The sequence below is a fragment of the Bos indicus genome, chromosome 1 (assembly GCF_029378745.1).
Source record: "Bos indicus isolate NIAB-ARS_2022 breed Sahiwal x Tharparkar chromosome 1, NIAB-ARS_B.indTharparkar_mat_pri_1.0, whole genome shotgun sequence".
NCBI classification, from domain to species: Eukaryota; Metazoa; Chordata; class Mammalia; order Artiodactyla; family Bovidae; genus Bos; species Bos indicus.
Genome location: NC_091760.1, coordinates 143,204,175 through 143,226,342, shown reverse-complemented (window position 1 = coordinate 143,226,342; position 22,168 = coordinate 143,204,175). Strand labels below are relative to the sequence as shown.

The 22,168-nt window shown below is 47.8% G+C and overlaps 1 protein-coding gene across 6 annotated transcripts in view; it reads right to left on the bottom strand.

Annotated features, from left to right (window-relative positions):
- Positions 1-22,168, bottom strand: part of SLC37A1 (solute carrier family 37 member 1) — a 102,684-nt gene that overhangs the window by 27,159 nt on the left and 53,357 nt on the right. For all 6 annotated transcript variants that reach the window (XM_070795364.1, XM_070795379.1, XM_070795353.1 and 3 more), the window contains 6 exons: positions 21,376-21,454; positions 17,965-18,100; positions 16,086-16,162; positions 14,377-14,543; positions 9,092-9,129; positions 1,475-1,555 (listed from right to left, as the gene is read on the bottom strand). In XM_070795364.1, the coding sequence (XP_070651465.1) occupies positions 1,475-1,555; positions 9,092-9,129; positions 14,377-14,543; positions 16,086-16,162; positions 17,965-18,100; positions 21,376-21,454 (578 nt within the window). The remainder of the gene's footprint in view (positions 1-1,474; positions 1,556-9,091; positions 9,130-14,376; positions 14,544-16,085; positions 16,163-17,964; positions 18,101-21,375; positions 21,455-22,168) is intronic.

Sequence of the window (22,168 nt, the reverse complement as noted above, 5' to 3'; positions counted from 1 at the left end):
AATGTGTATGTTGAACTCCTGTCTCTAACATGATGGAATTAGGAGGTGGGGCCTCCTGGAGGTGATTAGGCCACAAAGGTGGAGCTGGGTGAGGAGGTTAGTGCCCATATAGGAAGAGACAGCAGAGAGCTGGCTTCCCTCCCTGCTCCACCATGTGAGGGTTCCTGGGGAAGGGAGCTGCCCACCAGCTGGGAAGCAGGCTCTCTCCAGATGTCGGATCTGCTGGAGCCTGGATCTGGGACTTCCCAGCCTCCAGAAATACACGTTTAAAATGTGAGAAATAAATGCTTATTGTTTTAGTCACCCAGTCTATGATATTTTTGTTACATCAGCCCAATCTGAGATACCTGATTTTGATGGAAACTCAGAAATGAGTAGAGATTTGAAAGCATTTCAGTTGAATTTCACTAAAATCCAAGAACCAAACTGTATGAGACACTATTTTTCCTTTTTCCATTATTTCAACCACCTGAAATAGTTCCCTTGGACAATAAAGAAAAAAAGTGTAGGAGTCTGTTTAGAACACTTTTCCTTTAAGCTAACTGACTTGAAAGGAAAATACCATACACTTTCAAGGATTATAACCAAATATAAAGTGGCCCTGCAGCTGGGTGTGCTCAGCCAGGCAGAAGCGATGCAAGGCATTTCTTGGGAGCACAGTCCTCCCTTGGTACCCGGGATCTGTAGGGGATTGGTATCAGGATTCCCCTTAGAGACTCAAATCCCTCGCATTCGATGGCTAAGAACAGTCGGCCCCCATATGGGCAGGTTTCACAGCCCCCTGGATACGGAGGGCTGACTGCATCCTAAGAGGAGAGGTTCAGGTGAGGCCCAGGCCAGGGAAGAGCCCTGGATTGCATCTAACCTCTTCATTTCTGAGGGGAACCTGGCAGGGAGCTCAGCCCATCTGTGCCTCAACTTCTTCTGTATAATGGACAGGCAGTGAAGGGGCTGGAAGCTGACTTTCTACGTTGTCTCCAGGTCCCCCTCTTATTCCCAGCCCACCTTATGCTCTCCCCACCTGAAACCCCCTTGGGTCAGTATGTGCACACTCAGCCCTCACCTCCTAGACACCTCTGTCCAAGGCCACTGGCTCAGGGAAGCTCCCAAGACCAGGCCTGAACTAGCGCCTGCTCAGTCCTCTCTGGGCAGCTCTGTCTGGTTGGTTTCTCCCTGTACCCCATGTCTGCCCTCTTTCCCCCAGGATGTGAGGTCCACAGGGGTGACAGGATTTTGGGTGAGGGGATGATGCCCCTGGCACAGTCTCACCTGGAGAGGGGCTGCAACCCCAAATGCTGCAGATGGCTGTCCAATGAATGAATCGCTCACAAATTCAAGTCACAAACTTAAAGTAAGCACAGCCCACCATCCAAACAAAATGAACAAAAATGTGAACTGAAGAAATACAACACCCTGGGTGTCTGCAACAGGTGTCACTGAGGCAGGACCCCAACTGCCTGCCTGCGGAACTCACCAGAGGCTTGCTCCTCTCCTCGGCTGGGACTGGCTTCTGCGGCCAGAACCTGTGTGCACCATTCTCGTAGCCTCTCGGATGCTGAGGGAAGAAAGTTAATTAGAGCAATTACTGAATCAACGACCAGAAATGACAGCTACGCTCACTGCAGCAAGGATACTGTCTTCATGAAAATGCTACCAAGGAAAAATAAGGCAAATGTTTAAAACAAAACAAAGCTGCTCAGTTTATTCTCAAGACTCCAGACCCTCAGAATAACAGAGGGTAAAAGTGAAATCCTTTCCTGAAGAGTCATCCAAGACTGAAGAACATTGCTGTTGTTCAATCGCAAATTCACGTCCAACTCTTTGCGACCCCATGGACTGCAGCACACCAGGATCCTCTGTCCATAGGATTACCCAGGCAAGAATACTGGAGTGGGTTGCCATTTCCTTCTCCAGGGGATCTTCCTGGCGAGGGAATGGATCCACGTTTCCTGCATTGGCAGGTCAATTCTTTACCACTGTACCACTTGGGAAGCCCCTAATCAGCTATACTCCAACTGTTGTTGTTCAATCACTCAGTCTTTTTTTTTTTTTGCATTGATTGATTTTATTTTTAAACTTTACATAATTGTATTAGTTTTGCCAAATATCAAAATGAATCCACCACAGGTATACATGTGTTCCCCATCCTGAACCCTCCTCCCTCCTCCCTCCCCATACCATCCCTCTGGGTCGTCCCAGTGCACAAGCCCCAAGCATCCAGTATCGTGCATCGAACCTGGACTGGCAACTCGTTTCTTACATGATATTTTACATGTTTCAATGTCATTCTCCCAAATCTTCCCACCCTCTCCCTCTCCCACAGAGTCCATAAGACTGATCTATACATCGGTGTCTCTTTTGCTGTCTCGTACACAGGGTTATTGTTAGCATCTTTCTAAATTCCATATATATGTGTTAGTATACTGTATTGATGTTTTTCCTTCTGGCTTACTTCACTCTGTATAATAGGCTCCAGTTTCATCCACCTCATTAGAACTGATTCAAATGTATTCTTTTTAATGGCTGAGTAATACTCCATTGTGTATATGTACCACAGCTTTCTTATCCATTCATCTGCTGATGGACATCTAGGTTGCTTCCATGTCCTGGCTATTATAAACAGTGCTGCGATGAACATTGGGGTACACGTGTCTCTTTCCCTTCTGGTTTCCTCAGTGTGTATGCCTAGCAGTGGGATTGCTGGATCATAAGGCAGTTCTATTTCCAGTTTTTTAAGGAATCTCCACACTGTTCTCCATAGTGGCTGTACTAGTTTGCATTCCCACCAACAGTGTAAGAGGGTTCCCTTTTCTCCACACCCTCTCCAGCATTTATTATTTGTAGACTTTTGGATCGCAGCCATTCTGACTCGTGTGAAATGGTACCTCATAGTGGTTTTGATTTGCATTTCTCTGATAATGAGTGATGTTGAGCATCTTTTCATGTGTTTGTTAGCCATCTATATGTCTTCTTTGGAGAAATGTCTATTTAGTTCTTTGGCCCATTTTTTGATTGGGTCATTTATTTTTCTGGAGTTGAGCTGTAGGAGTTGCTTGTATATTTTTGAGATTAGTTGTTTGTCAGTTGCTTCATTTGCTATTATTTTCTCCCATTCTGAAGGCTGTCTTTTCACCTTGCTAATAGTTTCCTTTGATGTGCAGAAGCTTTTAAGGTTAATTAGGTCCCATTTGTTTATTTTTGCTTTTATTTCCAATATTCTGGGAGGTGGGTCATAGAGGATCCTGCTGTGATGTATGTCAGAGAGTCAATCACTCAGTCTTGTCCGACTCTTTGCAGCCCCACAGACTGCAGCACACCAGGCTCCTCTGTCCTTCACTATCTCCCAGAGTCTGTTCAAATTCATGTCCATTGAGTTGGTGATGCCATCCAAGCATCTCACCCTCTGCTGCTCCCTTCTCCTTTTGCCCTCAATCTTTCCCAGCATCACGATCTTTTCCAATGAGCTGGCTCTTCACATCAGGTGGCCAAAGTATTGGAGCTTCAGCATCAGTCTTTCCAATGAATATTCAGGGTTGATTTCCTTTAGGATTGACCAGTTTGATCTCCTTGCAGTCCAAGCGACTCTCAAGAGTCTTCTGAAGCATCATAATTTGAAAACATCAGTTCTTTGGCTCTCAGCCTTCTTTATGGTCCAGTTCTCACATCCATACACGACTACTGGAAAAACCATAGCTTTGATTATTCAGACCTTTGTCAGCAAAGTGACAAGACTGAAGAATAAAAAAACGTAAAGATGCTGGTTAAGGCAACTTAACTTTTATGAATGGCTTTCACATTTTTAAGACTGAAAGGCCTTCAGAAATAATATAGGCCAATGTTTTTCTCTAACAAGTGAAAAGAAAGAGACCTTCTTACACCAGCAGATTCAGAAGGAAGAAAACACCCTCCACATAGGCTTGTCGGACAAGATACAGCTCAGCCACTGGAATTATGGTGTGTATGTGTGTGTGTGCACGCACGCGCATGTGTATTGGTGTGTGTGTGTACAGTAAATACGTTTTAATTTCTCTTGGTTCCCAGGTGGCATCAGTGGTAAAGAATCCACCTGCAATGCAGGAGACCTGGGTTCTATCCCTGGATTGGGAAGATCCTCTGGAGGAGAGCGTGGCAACCCACTCCAGTATTCTTGCCTGGAAAATTCCACAGACAGAGGAGCCTGGGGGGCTACAGTTCATGGGGTCGCAACTGGGCGCACACGCACCACACTGCACTGAATTTCTTTCAGATGCACCCAGGAGTGAAACTGCTGGGTCATCTGGTAACTCCACGCTTAACGTTTTGAGGAACTGCCGGACTGTTTTCCAAAGTGGTTGCACCATTTTAATATCCTCACCAGCAGTGTATGAGTGTTCCAATCTGCTATTATCTTCTTGATTCCAGCCAGTGCAGTGAGTATGAAGTGGTATCTCATTATGGTTTGGATTACATTTCCCTGATGACTCATGACATTAAACAGCTTTTCATGTGTTTATTGGCTATTTACTTATCTGCTTTGGAGAAACACCTCTTCAGATTCTTTTAACCCCTTTAAACTAGGTTGTCTTTCTATTACTGAGTTCTAAGTGTTCTTTATATAGTTCAGTTCAGTTCAGTGACTCAGTCGTGTCCAACTCTGCGACCCCACGGACTGTAGCATTCCAGGCTTCCCTGTCCATCACTAACTCCCAGAGCTTGCTCAAGCTCATGTCCACGAGTCAGTGAGGCCATCCAACCATCTCATCCTCTGTCGTTCCCTTCACCTTCCACCTCCAATCTTTCCCAGCATCAGGGTCTTTTCCAATGAGTCAGTTCTTTGCATCAGGTGGCCAAAGTATTGGAGTTTCAGCATCAGTCCTTCCAATGAACATTCAGAAGTGATTTCCTTTAGGATAGTTCCTGAAGAACTATGGACAGAGGTTTGTACATCGTACAGGAGGCAGTGATTAAGACCATCGCAAAGAAAAGGAAATGCAAAAATGCAAAACGGTTGTATGAGGAGGCCTTACAAATAGCTGAGAAAAGAAAAGCTAAAGGCAAAGGAGAAACAGAAAGATACACCCTTGTGAATGCAGAGTTCTTTACATAATCTAGATATAAGTCTATGATCAGATATATGATTTGTGCATGTTTTCTACCATTCTTTAGGTTGTATTTTCACTTTCTTGATGGTATCCTTTGAAACCTAGAAGTTTTAAATTCAGTGAAGTCCAATTTATCTGTTTTTACCTCCATGCTCTGTAGTTTTGGTGTCATATCCAAGGAGGCTGGCTTAATCCAAGATCATGAAGATTTCCTCCTGTATTTTCTTCTAAGAGTTTTATAGTTTTAGCTCTCACCTTTAGGTCTTTGGGGCTTCCCTGATAACTCAGTTGGTAAAGAATCCGCCTGCAATGCAGGAGACCCTGGTTTGATTCCTGGGTCGGGAAGATCCCCTGGAGAAGGGAAAGGCTACCCTCTCCAGTATGTTTGGATTTCCCTCGTGGCTCAGCTGGTAAAGAATCTGCCTGCAATGTGGGAGACCTGGGTTCGATCCCTGGGTTAGGAAGATCCCCTGGAGAAGGGAAAGGCTACCCACTCCAGTATTCTGGCCTGGAGAATTCCATGGACTGTATAGATCACAAAGAGTTGGATACAACTGAATGACTTTCACTTTAGGTCTTTAATCCATTTTAATTTTGTGTATGGTATGAAGACGTGTTCCAAATTCATTCTTTGAATGTGGCTATCCAGCTGTCTCAGCACCACGTGTTTAAAAGACTATCTTTTTCCCACTGAATGGTCTTGGCACCTTTGTTGAAAAACAGTTGACCACACATGTGAAGGTTTGTTTCTGGACTCAGTTCTAGTCTATTGATCTATATCTAACCTTATGATAGTAACATAGACAGAGCCTTAACTAGAGCAGCTTTGTAGTAAGTTTTGAAATTGGGATGTGTGAGTCCAACTTCACTCTTTTTCAGGATTGTTTTGGCTACTCTAGATTCCTTGAATTTTCATAAGAAATCAAGGATTAACTTATCAATTTTTTCCAAGAAGCCAGCTGGGGTTTTGATATAGATTACACACAATCAGTAGGTCCATTTGGGGAAATACTGCCATCTTGACAATATTCACTGAGGCTTCCTGGCAGTGACTACAGGATGTATTTTCATTTCTTAGGCCTTCAATTTCTTTCAACAATGTTTTGTAGTTGTCAATGTATCAGTCTTGTCCTTCCTTGGTTAAATTTATTTCTGAGTATTTCATTCCTTTTGCTGTTGCTGTCAATAAAATTGCCTTCTTAATTTCATTTTTGGATTGTTCATTGCTAATGTATAGAAATACAACTGACTTTTATATACTGATTTTGTATCTTGCAATCTTGCTAATTTTTTAATTCGTGTGAACAGGTTTTTGGTGGATTCCTTGGGATTTCCTATAGACAAGATCACATCGTCTACAAAGAGGCACTTTTGACTTATTCTTGTCCAATCTGCATGCCTCGAATTTCATTTTCTTGTTCAAATGCTCTGGCTAGAACTTCCTGTACATTAACTAGAAATGGCGAGAGCAGTCATCCTTGTTCTGTTCCTGATGTTACAGGGAAAGCATCCCATCGTTCATCATGAAGTGTGATGTTAGCTGTGGATTTTCATAGATGCCCTTCATCTGGTTGAGGCAAGTCGCTTCTATGTCTAGTCTGCTGAGTGTTTCATCATTCAGGGATGCTGGATTTTGTTGAAGGCTTCCTCTGCTTCTATTGAAATGACCCCAGAGTTTCTGTGCTTTATTCTATCGAGGTAAGTATTACATTAATTGATGTTCAGGTGTTAAACCAGGTGTATACTGGAATAACCCCCATTGAATCATGATGCTTAACCCTTTTTATATGCTGCTGGATTAGTATTTTGTTAAGTTTTGCATCTACACTCATGAGAGAACTTGGTCTGCAGTTTTCTGTTCTTGTGATGTCTTCTATATTGTAGGATAATATAGAATAAGTGGCGAGTTTTCTCTTTTATTTCTTTAGAAGAGTTTGTGAATAGCTGGTATTAATTCTTTGAATGTTTGGTAGAACTCACCAGTGCAGTCATCTAGTCCTGGGGTTATCTTTGTATTAATATCAAAACTTTTCATTAATAATTCAGTTTCTTTCCTTGTTATAGGTCTATTCAGATTCTCTCTCAAGTCAGTTCTGGCAATTTATATTTCTCTAGGAATTCTCCCATTTATTCTAAGCTATCTAACTTGTTAGTATACAGTTGTCCATAGAATTCCTTTATACTTCTTTCTATAAAGTTGGTAGTAACATCCCCTCTCTCATTCCAGATTTTGGTAATGTGAATCTTCTGTATTTTTCCTAATCAGTCTAAAGGAGTCTCTATTTTACAGATCTTTTCAAAGAACCAACTTTTGACTTATGGTCAAAAAATGTTGCCTCCCAGTTTCAGTAAACAAAGAATGTTGCTGCCACCAAGCCATCAGCCACTACAGCCCCCTTCTAAGGGTGCCCTGAGGGGTTTCAGGAATATGAAAAAGGATCCTAGCCATAGAGAGCTAGGATATCTAGAATGCTTATCTAAGGAATAATTTCAATGAGCCCAGTCTCCTGCATCTTACGATACAGACACGAGCAATAAAATCATTTACTTGAGATGTCTGGTTTTTTGTGATTAGCAATAATCTTTTGAAGTATGTGGCTTTTTGTTTCAGCAAAAACTCCTATCCATCCTGGCCCCTCCCTTACCTCTTTGGAACACTTCCTCAGAGCCACTGGGAGGCTTCAGTCCTCAGTGAATTCTCTGAATAAGACATCGCTCACAACTTACAGGTTGTGTGTTTTTTCTGTTGACAAGTTTAATTGATTTTCCCTATTGTTTTTCTATTCTTTTCTGTTGTTGTTTGTTTGTTTTTAATAAAAGAGTCCTTATGGGACTTCCCTGGTGGTCCAGTGGTTAAGAGTCTGCCTTGCAATGCAGGGGACATGAGTTCAATCCCTGGTTGGGGAACTAAGACCCCACATGACAAGAAGCAACTAAGCCTGCAAGCCACAACTTCTGAGACTACATGACTCAAGAAGATTCTGCATGCTGCAACTAAAACTCAGAGCAGCCAAATAAATAAATTTAAAAAAATTAAAAAAAAGAATCCTTATATTTTATAAACATACACTGAAATAGTCAGAGACAAAATGTTACAATATGATGACCAATATTTGCATACAAAATAAACCCTGAGGAGAAGGGGGCGTCTTAGAAGGGGTACTGATAACATGAGATGAGCAGGTAATGGGTACATGCACATTCATGATACTATTCTTTCTACTTTCTTACATGTTTTAAAATTTCTATAACAAAAACTTTAAAGAACTGGAAAAATAAAAACTGCATGCTGAAAAGAAGACCTTTGGATGGGAAATTCCCAGGACGGGGCTGTGCCCAGAAGTCAGCACCTGTGAAAGGCCTTGCAGATGCAGCTTTGCACAGAGCTCTGCTCATGATGAGGGGCATGTGTGAAGGGACAGAGCCGATGGGGAAGCAGCCAAGCTCAGCCTCAGCCCCTGGCCTCTGGGGCCCCTCGGGAAGCCCTCCCTTCCCCTCAACCATGTCTCTCCAGGGCCCTACAGGAAGTGAGCAGAATTCCTGTGGAAAAGAGAACTTTGACACTGTTGTAGAATCTGATGAAACGTCCCCAGAAATCAGTCCAGTCTCTCCCTCTGACCGAATCCCTTTGAGAGTTGGAAAGAGGAAGGGGAGCCCCGATTCCCCATGAGACCTGGAGAAGCTGGCACCCCAGGGGCTCCTCGAGCTGTCAGGAGGACTGAGCAGGGGAAATGACTCAGCTTCAGCCCAGGTCACACACACAAGTGCAGGAACGCCTTCAGCACAGGGATGCTCTTCCATATGTCTGAGCTGTGCACAAGGACAATTACACATGAGGACAATGATGATTGTTATCATTTTAAGTAATCTTTTTTCTAAAACTGCTGATATTTTGAGGGTGGGACTGGTGTGCACATTTGTTACCCACTGACAGGACAGACAGGGTCAGGCTGGTGACAGTAACCAGATACAGTCCTGGAAGACATGAGAAGCAGAGAGCATGTCCTTACCGAGGCCGGGGAGGAAGAGCAGGCGATGTCCTTTGGATCTGAAACACCAAACAGGAACAGTGTGAATCAGGGCTGGGTGCTTCCTCCGACACAAGAAATTAAACCAGAACAAGGCACCATCTGACACTTTTACTAAATTAACAACCATTAAAAAAAAAAAAGACAATGTGCAAGGCAGCATGTCTGGTGGGTGAGGGCAGAGGTTGGCCACCCCTGCACAAACCCACATGCACACACCCCTTCCCTCACTCAGGCCCCGAGACGGCCTGATCCCTGCGCACTGAAGCTGGGAGAACGGGCAACCAGTGCCAGCAAATGCAGGTCATCATGAATCTGAAGCCCGCTTTGCAAAACAGAAAACAGTTTACAAACAAAAATAAGCAGAACATACGTGTACTGTGGAGACCAGCCTTGTCAGATACATTTAAAGGGTAAATGTTAGAAGGAAAGAGAAAACATGACCAGTAGATCTGAGCAGTGGGACTCTGATAACATTTAGGATGAGTCATTTAATGTTATGGGATGAATAAGAAGGAAAGATTAGTGGGCACAAAACACCTATCTTGAAATAGAACAAAATGCCTTTTACTGAAATGCAAGGAGGTGTGAAATAAGTCATATTTTATAGCAAGCAAAGAAAAATTTAAACATGAAGATTCTTCTCTGCCCTTTGGAGACCTCTCCTCCTCACTGTGAATTCTGTATCTGGATTAGGCATGGACCAGACTTTCCCATCAGGGCTTTCCTGGTGGCTCCGCTGGTAAAGAATCTGCCTGCAACGCAGGAGACCAGGCTTTGATCCCTGGGTCAGGAAGATCCCCTGGAGGAGGGAATGGCAACCACTCCAGTATTCCTGCCTGGAGAATCCCATGGACAGAGGACCCTGGTGGGCTATAGTCCATGGGTTCTCAAAGAGTCGGACATGTCTGAGCGACTGACACTTTCACTTTTCAAATCTCCCCATTGGCAGGATCACCTGCTCATCCAGGAAGAACAACATTCTCCCAGCATCCACAGAACAGTCCTTAAAGATCACATCCCTTCTGGGTCTGGTCAGGGGTCACAGGACCCACCACGATGCCGCTCAGACTTGGATTTGTGATCTGTCAATAACATGACATTTGATGTACAGTCTTCTGTCTCAAAAACCTAATCTGTGTCCTGATTTCTGACTGGTGGAACAGTTCTCAGAGCATTCTAAGACACTCTTCCCGGATAATAGTAACGCTCAAATTTGGCTCAAATAAAACTTTCCAATTCTTTCTTAAATATACTGATTAATTTTTCATTGATGGAGGGAAGGACATGAAAAGGAACAAATCCAGAAGCTAGGCATTTTTCATTTTCCTAATTTAAGACCATGTCCATGTGATCTGGGAACGAGAGCTGAGCTTATTGCCCTGAGTAGCCTTGGGAATGGAGGAGGCAATGGCACCCCACTCCAGTACTCTTGCCTGGAAAATCCCATGGATGGAGGAGCCTAGTAGGCTGCAGTCCTTGGGGTCGCGAAGAGTCGGACACGACTGAGCGACTTCACTTTCACTTTTCTCTTTCATGCACTGGAGAAGGAAATGGCAACCCAGTCCAGTGTTCTTGCCTGGAGAATCCCAGGGACAGGGGAGCCTGGTGGGCTGCTGTCTATGGGGTCGCACAGAGTTGGACACGACTGAAGCAACTTAGCAGCAGCAGCAGCAGCCTTGGGAAGCAAACCCCACTTCTTGAGAATCCAGAAAGCCACCTTTCAACAGCTCTGCTCCCCCACCACCACCCAGAACCTGGGTCTTTTTATAAAAAGATGGTGAGATAGTTTCACTGCCTTGAAACACAAACTGAGCCACAGGACTTTAAACTTCCCACAGCGGAGTTCCCTCCTACAAGACACAGAGTGGGATATAGTATAGGGGTCCCTGGACCACATGTGATCCTGGGCTGCAGGCTCCTCTTGGCTCACCCTCTGCTGAGGGTAGGCCCAGGGAGCCCTGGTGGACCTGATGGCTCTGGCGATACGCACTGATATCAGCTCCCCTCAACCCCCAGCTTTCCCGTGCCCATAATGGGAGCCCCTGGGGCAGTCCCAGTGGCTCATCCTTGTGGGCATGGCCAGTCCCCAGGATGTGTTTTTTCCTGGGCTTTCACCTGTAGGACATTGGCACATGTGACCCCTTGGTTGGGATATGTCTGAGGGCACCTTCCCAGGCAGCCCTAGTGGGACCAGAGGACAGGGTGCCCACGGGGTCCTTGGGCCCAGCACTGGGCAGGAAGGATGAGCAGGGATGGCCTGTCCCTCACTGCTGGTCACAAGAAGGGGCACAGCTGCAGCTTTGCCACCCACCCCAGAGTCAGGGATCAGGGACGATGAAGGAGCAGAAATAAATCACCAAGATGCACGTGGACCTGATCTTTCCTCTCTGCAGGTGATCTGCCCTTGGACACAGGATGTGCTTACAGCTGCCTCCTGTCATTCACACAAACGCCATGTCCTTGTTATGGGGAAGAATATAGGACCTATCCCTTTGACAGAAAGGACCCCGTGGTCTTCTGTTCTGCTGCAGACGGCGACCAGCGGCCTGTCAGAGTGACAGTGTGGACAGTGGACTCGGCTCACAGGTGACATCGGAGCCAGGAGGAAAAGACTCATTCGTGAGCACCTGGCTCGGGTCGAGCCTGCCCACCTGTTTCTCTCTTTGTTGTGACTCGTGATCCCAGCGTTGGCGGGGGTGGGCATGGTCAGGGGGCCACAGAAGTGCCTCCTCCCACGAGGCTGGCTACAGGGGCTGCCCAGGGGGAGGTGTCAGGTGCACAACCAACTGGCATCCTGTCAAAGCCGTGTGCATAGAGCAGCGGCTCTAGAGCTTGATCTCAAGAGGAAGATGGTCAGTGGGAAGGTGGGGAAACACCACGCCCAGCAGGCGTGCACAACCCCATGAGCTAGGCCCTGGGGACCTTGGTGGAGGCCAGGTGAGGACAGAGGGAGCCGCCGAGGGTGGTCTCTGGTGGTCTTTAGACAAGCACGGCCAGTCCTGTGGAGAGAGGAGCTGCCCAAGGCAGAGAGGGCAGGACCAGGTGACTGAGTGATGCTCGAGGGGAGGGGGGAACCAGAGTGTGCAGAGACGCCTGCCCCAGCCGGGAGCAGTGCAGGGGAGGGGGCAGGTGTGGGGCAGAGGAGGAGGAGCAGTGAGAGGGCATTTCTGGGGGCCTTGTGAAGAACGGGGATCAGGAACTCAGTGGATGGCCTTGCACAACCTGACCATATTTACCGGTAACGGCGAAAGGCTAAGACTGCATGTAAGGACCCGGCATTGACCACACGAATGTGATGAAAGGAGGGGAGGGGCCTGTGGCTGGGACTTCAGCCCCACAGCACCCTCCCCCCAGCCTGCAGCACCCCAAGACCCCTGTTAGTCTTCAGGGCCCACTGAGGGCCGCCTCCCCCCAGGCCAAGGAGGGGGACACGAGTGCTCAGCGTGCCCCAAGTCGGTGTCAGTACATCTCCCAGCAACACCTTAGGGGGGACCTGGGCAGGTGCATTTCATCCCAGAGTGGGCCGGGGGTGGGGGGCGGGAAGGGATGCAAAGCCCCGGGTCACCACGGAAACAGGAGAGGGGGTGAGAGGATGGTGCATAGGTAGGAAAGTACCTCTGGGAGAACCACCCCCCCGTCACTGCCACACAGACCCTCTCAGCATCGCCCCTCAGCAACCACAGAAGCTGCGGCTCTGGGGAGGATGCTCTCATTTTATCACAAACCATGAAATCAGGACTTCCTTGTTCCTGGAAAACCTGTCCCACCCTGGACGACTGAGCCCCAGCCAGGCCAGAAACAAGCTCCTGTCCACTGCCACACACTCCGTCCCTCATCACCTTGCCTCTTTCCCCAGAACCGACCCTTTGTCAGTTAAGGAGGAGAATAAAAGCCACTGTGGACTCTGGACGCTGGGCAGAGTGACTCACGGAGAGGGTGGGGGTGCCTGTGAGTCACTGTCCAGGTGGCGGAGTGGAAGGAGTCCCGGGAGAGGCCAGGTGACCCAGCACCAGGTGCTGGGGAGACAGCCGGAGGAAAACAGGTGACGTGTGGCCTTCCCGGAACTTCGTGACACGCAAGCTACAGCTGACTCCACAGGTCGGCAAGGAAGCTCCCCTGCCCATAAGCTGTTTAACAATTCACTTGTTCAGGCCATTTCGAGATGCTGCTAAAAGCTTCCTCAGCCCCTTGAGGAAACGGTGAAACTGGGAGGTGAGCAGCGCCCCCACTGTTTGCATGGGGTGGGGGGGCAGCTAGGGTTGGGTGCGGCAGGGCGGTAATTCCTCATCTAACTTTCTGTCCTCACCGACAGGACAACGTTGGCCTGAGAGCCTCCTGTGTGCTCCACTAAATGGGTAGTTATCTTAAAAATGCAAAGCTTACCGTTAGAAACAAGAAAAAAGAAGTGAGAAATGTCATATGCCTTAATCTCTTGGATGATGAAACTGCTCCGAATGCAAAGCTGAGGCTGCAATTAATGTTCCACAGGGATGAAGTCATTTGACTCTGGAGCATCTCTACCTGGGAGCTGACAGTGGGGCGCTGTCTAGTACCATATGATTTTATTTAGCTTTACACCAAATTAAAGATGTAAATGCCAAATACAACCCATCAGAATAGCTTGTGGGATTAGAACACCCTGACATGTAACAGCTAAAGCAGCCCCTGCTTCTCTACGGTTAGTGTAACTGTTAGGATCCTTGTCCTGCCAATCATGATTTTAAAAATTATTTTCACATGCAGTTAAAACAGAAGTCTGGTATTGAGTCCAGGATGGAACAAAGGATTGGATTTTCTGGTAGAACACTCTTGTCTAATTAAGACATATGAGCTTAAGTCAGGCCATGGTTTTAAAACATTGTCAAGGATATTTCTTATCAGAGAGCAGACAACTGGCAAGGACCGTTTCAGTTTGTGGCAGCAAGACTGGGGTGAGCGGGCACAGCCACGTGGGCCAGGCAGTGAGCAACGTGGCCGGTGGAGATAGACCACGTACTCTTGATGCTGCAGAGCAAGGGGACAGGGCAGGAGGAGTTACAACATCAGTTTACTCCAGAAATCAGGAAACAACAGAAAATCCAACCAGACCAGGAGAACAACAGCTCATCAGGGAAGCCTGTACCTAAGAAGGAAGTCTGCCTGGCCTGGGAGAGCCAGGCAACCCCATGCCTGCCCGGGACGAAGCCACAACAGCCTCTTCTGCTAAACTCGTCCCCCAGAAGCCACCACCCACCCCGGGGAGGGGCACCATCCATGGTACTTACGTTCGATGAGAAACAGAAAGCACAGGATCCCCATGGCAGCCACGATGGCCCCGGGCACAATGAAGGACAGGCCCCAGCACGTGGACACCCAGTAGCCAGCGATCAAGGAGCCCAGGATGTTGCCCACGGACGTGTGAGAGTTCCAGACTCCCATAATCAAACCTCGCCTACAACAAAGCAGGAGATGGCACGTGAGGTCTCAGGGATTCAGTGGGTCAGCACGTGAGCTCACAACAGTGCCTGCACAGTGCATGAGGCTGATGTAGAAACAAAAGGGGCTTCCCAGGTGGCACAACGGTAAAGAATCCACCTGCCAATGCAGGAGATGCGGGTTTGATTTCTGGGTCAGAAAGATCCCCTGGAGAAGGGAATGGCAACCCACTCCAGGATTCTTGCCTGGGAAATCCCATGGATAGAGGAGCCTGGATGGCTACTGTCCATGAGGTCACAAAGACAGGCGGTGCACACACCATCTCTGCAAGGCTCAGGACTGGGTGTTTATGAGATGGCTGTTTCCTCACTTACTGTGGCTGTATAATTACATCTCTCTTAGCTTATTCATTTTATGATTAAAAGAGGAAAGCGGCCTTTTCCTGAAATTCTTAGAAAGCCTGAAATTTAAATTTGTGCCTTTGCAATCTAATTACAGGGCTTCCCTTGTGGCTCAGCTGGTAAAGAATCCACCTGCAATGTGCGAGCCCTGGGTTAGGAAGATCCCAGGGTTGGGATCTTCCCTGGGCTGGGAAGATCCCCTACAGAAGGGAAAGGCTACCCACTCCAGTGTTCTGGCCTGGAGAATTCCATGAACTGTATAGTCCATGGGATTGCAAAGAGCTGGACACGACTGAGCGATTTTTACTTCACTTCACTTCACTTCCCCGGTGGTGCTAGTGGTAAAGAACCCCCTTGCAATGCAGGAGACATCAAAGACGTGGGTTAGATCCCTGCATGGCGAAGGTCCCCTGGAATTGGGCATGGCAACCCACTCCAGTATTCTCGCATGGAGAATCCCCATGGACAGAGGAGCCCCGAGGGCTACAGTCCATAAGGTCACAAAGCACTGGACATGACCGAGCAGCTTAGCAAGCATGCAATCTGAATACAATCATCTGATGAAACATCTTGTTAACAAAAGTTCATGCTGATGAACCCGCCAGATGAACATGGCTAAATAAAGCTGGATGAGTGGGTTTCCTGTTTTAGCTTCCCTATGTTGTCCAGCGTCTCCAACCACTTTCTAACCGTGGTCCTGGCTGTGCTGTGTGTCACACGAACTTTAGGATGGCCTCTGACTCCAGTCAGGTCCAGAGGTGAGTACAGCTCTGCTACCAGGTGCTGGGTGACCTCGACAGGACCTGCCAACACTTCCCTGTACCTTCCAGTCTGTGAATATGTAGCTTCTGCTTCCAAAGGCCTGGGGCGAGGCCCTGACTGATTTCTTCCAGGTTCCCAAGGGGCCAGGTAAAGCCCAGGCTGCTGGTGGGCTTGTGAGAGTGACTCAGACTCCTCCTTGCCCACAACGGGGGGCATCTCCTGGGACCAAGGCCCATCTGAATTTCAGACCCCCAAGTCCCAGAGGTTTCAAGCATCTTATCTCATAGAGTAGACTTAGGTGATTTTTCTGTAATCAATCTGAAGAAAAACTAAAAATAAAGTGGTCTAGTTTTCATCAGAAGAATGAAAGCTGCTGGAAAGTCTGCCTTCCTCACCTGCCTTTTCCAAACCAATTCCCCAGGCAGGTGACAACGCTGGGCCAGCCGGTGGTCTGCACAAGTCCATTGATGATCTGCAACAGAGCAAAGGAGAGGACCACTGAGGGGGACACGCACATGGAGGGAGCCCGTGCTCAGGGCTTGGGTGCACAGCAGGGACCTCACAGGAAGAAGGGGCAGAAGCCCATTCAATGGGAGCTTCGATAGCCAAACGTGCATTTTAACTATATATATGTATGTGTGTGCTCAGTTGCTCAATCATGTCCTCATGGACTGTAGTCTGCCAGGCTCCTCTGTCCATGGGATTTCCCAGGCAATAATACTGGAGTGGGTTGACATTTCCTACTCCAGGGGGTCTTCCCAACCTAGGAAATGAACTCAGGTCTCCTGCATTACAGGCACATTCTTTACCACTGAGCCACCAGGGAAGCCCTATATATATGTATATATATATTGGAGAAGGAAATGACAATCCACTCCAGTATTCTTGCCTGGATAATCCCATGAACAGAGGAGCCTGGTGGGCTACAGTCCATAGGGTTGCAAAGAGTCAGACACGACTGAGCTCACACGTATATACCTTATTATGAGAGTAATGTATGCCTACTATGAAAATTTTAGAATAAGCAGAGAGAAGAAAGAAAAGAAAATCTCTTGCTGAGAGATGAACAGCTTGGGGCCAAGCTGTCCAGTGTCTTTCCAACCTAAAACTTTATAAAAAGAGAAAAACCTTCTCTGTTTTATAGAACTGTGATGAAACCACAAACGTGGCTTATAAATTGCACATTTTCCTTCCTTCCACCATCAAGAAGGTACAGTTGCTAAGGCTCCACTGAATTGAGCATAACCTTGACCTGGAAACTGGAGAAACATTCTCCACTTGCCAAGAGCGCCCTGAGCTTTCGTTGGAAGAAGGGACTCAGGAAGTGTATAGGCAACTGGCTTTGCTTTCATCTCAGTGGCCTCAGGGGACAGCTTCAGGAGGAACACAAAGCAAGGCCCAACCTCCAGTCTCTTCCAACCTCCGCAGGGAAGGACTGGCCTCCGGGAGGCAGCCTGGGAGCCGCTGGTCTGGTCTTGGGGGCCAACAGGCTCAGCCTTCCCTCCAGGAACATGCTGCGACTCTGGGGAATTCTAATTTTCTGTATTACTATAAAGTGTACATCACTTTGGTAACAAAAACAGCCAAACTCTTTGAAGTCCTGTGGCGAAAGTTGTAAGAGCAAATTACATATAATTTGCCCCATGATCTTAGAACATCCTCCTGGACTCTCTGGAGAGCCTCAGAAGTTGAGCATCATTGCTTTGAGTCCTTTTCCATGTCCAGTCAGTATTACCCACAGGGCTGCTGGCAGGGGCAGAGCCGAGCGTTCTGGGCAGCGCCGGGCCTGCTAGAAGGGGCCGGCCGCAGGCCCGTCTGGCCCTCGATCCCCTGCAGCTCTGTCAGGCCCTCACTTTTCATCCCCACTGACTGCCCCCAAGGCCCCTCAACCCTCTCCTCCCCCTGCCACACCCACATCCCCCAACTCTGGAGCAGTCAAGTCTGTGACAGGACAGAGCATCTCAAACGCATCCAAACAAAGGCAGAAGGACTCATAGGGATTCATGTTCCAATCCCCCTGCTGGGGTAAAAACAGATAGGATTCTTTAAGTGGCAACTCCTGACACGAAGAAAGACTTCGTGGCTGCTGGCATCTCAGAGCAGAGGAGAGAGAAGGGGCCGTGTGGTCCAGCGCTGATCCTGACTTCAGACAGGACACAGCTCTGCCACCTCTCCCATCCTCCGCCATCTACTCCCTTGGCAGAAGTGACATGAACACCCCATCCAGCTCATGGTGGAAACCCAACGTGTGGTGAGCCATGGACCGGACCTCACCTGAGTTATCACGTAGAACCCGAAACTGTGGATGTTGTAGAAGTACCCTACCCCAAACAGGGCAGTGAAGGCGCCGCTGGCCAGCATCCCGAAGGTTAGGTAACACCGGATGGGGAGGCGCTCCCCTATTATGCCACTGAGGACGAGAAAAAAGAAAGACAAACACAAGAAAATGCACACACCCACGACGTAAACGAGCCGGCCACTGCTTTCCGGATGCTTTCAGGCTGTTCTCTGAGCTTTTAGAACTTGAAAGCACTCCAATTTCCAGGAAGTTTTAATCACAATTATTTCTCAATGGAGCATTTATTCACCAGAAATCAGAGACATCCTTTAAGACTTTCTATTTAGAGTAGAAGGAACTGTCAAATCGTAAAATTGAAACACTCTGACAGAAAGGATGACTGCCAGTGAAAAAAAAGCAAAAAACTTGTCCTGCTGGCTTAATCCTGTTTTATATAAAAACAATAGCCAGGGAATATATAGTGTCTTAAAGTTCTGACTGTTGGATTGTAGACAGGTGGCAGGAAAAGGGACCACCTGTGACCTTGAGCTGTGCGTGAGCAGCGAAAGGGGCTCTGCTGATGACCCTCCTGCCTCAACCACTGTGATCTGGTTTAAAGACCGACAGAGTCTTTTATTTAAGGCAAAGCCTGAAACATGGGGGCAAAGCCTCCATGCTCCATCCTCCTTCTAAACAACAGGATGACTCAATAAAGAGCTAATCTTTCTAGAGAACTGCTTCCTAGAGTTGCCTAGGTGCTCAGACAAGTAAATTTGGTTAAGCACCTGGCAGGTGGTGGGTGTGCAATAAAATAGTTCTGGTGCTTCTGGGGAGGGTGAAAATTTCATACCAGGGCTATATATTTAACAGGTTTTTACCACCATCACACCACGCTGCCCAATGCCATAGGAAACACTCTTTATTACTTCCCTATAGGAGATGTCACCATGGAACAGCCTGATGGTATCACTTACTAAGTGAATAAAAAAGCTGGAGAACAATCATTAACGATTATGAGCCTCTTACACTCAACCCTATGGGTCTCATTTTCCTCCATGCAATCATTCTATGAGTCAGATAAATATGAAATGTAATGAAGAATGACACCTGCCTCCCCTGGGAACAAACTCCAAAATTCTGGTCTTTCATCTCAAGAACCAATACCCTAGAGAGCTCTTCCTTCTGAATTTACCAAAAAAAAAAAAAAAGATCTACCCAGTATCATGTAAGTGACCTTTTAAACACAAAAACAGAGAAAGTGATTTAAAATTATAAACAGCATTCAGGTCAAATTTCAAGCTGAGTAGAAACCTGATCACGTACAAACTCGAGAGCACCCTAGAGTTAAAGGAATTATCTACTTCATCTTGCTCACTTCAGAGAATAGGAGCCATGTCCCTGGGGGGGCTGGCTGAGGTGTCCAAGGTCACAGAGCAAGTGCAGAGTCAGATGGGCCTCCAGAGAGTTACTGCTATTGCTGGGCTTTCAAATGTCCTCCAGTCTTGCTAGATAATACTAAGCCTCAATTTGGTCTCCGTTTAAAAGTATTTAAAGAAAAGACCTAACAGAAGGGGCAGCATTCCACATTTTATCAGGCTCCTACAGGTAATGAAAGCCACACCATTCATGCTTGAAGCTGCCAGCATTGAGCTGGGTCAATGCAGGTGCCACTGTGTCTGATTTATCCACTAAACCAGCACCGTCCACATCACTAGCCATGTGCCATGGGGTCACTGAAAGGCCACACAAGGAAGCAGGTAAACCCTCGAGTCACAAGTTTACTGTGAATTTCACATTGCTACACTATTTCATAATAAAGTAATATTATTTCATAATAGCCTTTGTTGGCGAAGTGCATGAAGAACCATCTTTGCCAATAAATAAGCAATGAAAAAACCACTTTATTCAAACCAGGCTTCTAAGCCTCAGCACCCCTGGCGCCTTGGGTACGTAATTCTTTGCGGTGAGGGGCTGTCCTGGGTCCTGTCCTACACTTAGCAGCACCCGGGTCTCTGCCCACTCAATGCCAGCAGCGCCCCCCTTCTCCAACTGAGAAAACCAGGAATGGCTCCAGTCACTCCCAGCTGAGAACCACATTTAAACACTGCTTTTCAGTAACAGAAAAACACACTCAACCTTTGGGTCTTTTTATATTATTGATTATTGGTGTCCAGGAAAACTGTAGTCTGTAGATCACAAACATTTGACCCCAGGGTAGGATATGGCTGGTTGGCTACGGTTGAGGCCCTCGGGAGCCTGAGGCTTACCCCGTCCTTCTCTGAGGCTGGGCTCGCATTCTGTCCTGCGTCTGCTACTATTTGAGCCGCGCTCAGACAAGCCCTGCTGCTCTACAGATGTGCAAGTTCAACACGGGGTTTCAGCAGAAACTGCCTGTCTGGGCACCAGACACCCAGCCACCCACAGGGTCCTGAGCTGGGGAGGTGGGGCCCAGGGCTGGATAATAACACAGTCCGGGTGGGTCTCAGCAAAGAAGGTAAACATTTATAGGGAAAGCAGAGATCCTCAAAGCTCTAAAATCTCTCTCTCTGAACAAAAGTCTCTTTGGACTAAAGGCCTTGGTCCCTATAAGCCTTTTCTTTTTTTTTTGTTAAACTTGGTTGGACTGACACAATAGCCATTTTTAATTGGCCAATCACATATCCTATACCTGCTAACATTTACCACCTTCTTAGGCCACTTCAGAACTGGATCAAGAATGGGGTAATGATGATCATATGCAACAGATGCTGGGAACACAGATGGGCCCTCTTCTGAGCATCCTATATATACTAACTTATTTAACTCTCATCACACCTCTGTGAGTTAAGAACTACTGGTTTCCCAGTTTTGTAAAAGGGGAAACTGAGGCCCGAGGAGGTGCAGTGACTTGTCCAAAGCCACCTGAGTGAGTAGTCAAAGAAAGCCAGGATCAAATTCCAGCAACGTGTCCCTGGAGTCCACACCCCCAACGGCCAGGCAGGATGGCCTCTGGCAGGCAGGGGAGGCACTGGTCCAGCTAACCTGGGCATCCAGTGGACATGCCAGGCACACCCCGTGTGAACTGCTTGGATGCCAGGCAGGTTAGTAAACAGACAACAGCCCCTGAAACCAGAGGAGAGGGTGCTCTGCTGGGCTTGCTGAGTGGGGAGCTACCAGCACCCTGCTCCAGAGTGACCAGGTCCCTGCAGGGTTCACCGTGCGTCTAACCCCGGGCCAGGATAAGTCATCTGAGGACAGCCTGCCTGGTCAGCAGGACACCTGGGGCGTGCGCTGGCTCCCACCTCACCTCGTGTCTGAGAAGAGACGAGAGGACCACTACCTGTGGACTGGGCCGCATCTTCAGCATGCCTGAGCCTCCCTCTGCACCCAGCGGACCAGCTGGGTCTTGCAGTCCCAGTCAGACCTACCTCAGGTACATGCCGATGGCGTACGCGCACAGGAAGGAGTAGTCCAGGGCTCCAAGCAGCTGTTGATAGTTGTCCTGATCTGCACGGGTCGAGAAGCAATGGGGGAGCCAGAGTGTTGCTTAGCCTTCACTAAATGTCAGCGTACGTCCAGGAGCGGGGCAGTGAAATACTGACTTTTGCTCGCTAGGGCTGGGTGGTGTCCTCAGATGGTAGCACAGAAAACGCAGCAACGGGAAATAAAGTCGCCACGCTGCAAATTATCGCTACATAAATATCCTCCCATCAGGTCAAATCCCAATCGCTGGGGTGAGCCTGCAGTTTATTCGTTCTGTTTCACGGTTACCCTGGCTTTGCTTCAGCACCATCACCCCCAGGTCCTGCCCCGGCCAGCCCCGCAGCACAGCTTTCTTGTTTCCGCCCACAGCTTATGCCCTGTCAGTCCTGACTTCCAGCTTGGACAAATGCAACCTGCAAATGACCTTCAGTAGTGCATGCATGCTAAGCTGCTTCAGTTGTGTCTGACTCTTGGCGACCCTATGGACCGCCAGGCTTCTCTGTCCATGGGATTCTCCAGGCAAGAAAGAATACTGGAGTGGGTAGCCAAGCCCTCCTCCAGGGGATCTTCCCAACCCAGGGATAGATTTCATATCTCGTTATGTCTTCTGCTTTGCAGGAAGGTTCTTTACCACTAGCGCCACCTGGGAAGCCCGACCTTCAGTAGATCTAATCAACAACCCAGCGTTCCCCAACATTTTGGGTAGCTGGGACTGGTTTCATGGAAGATAATTTCCCC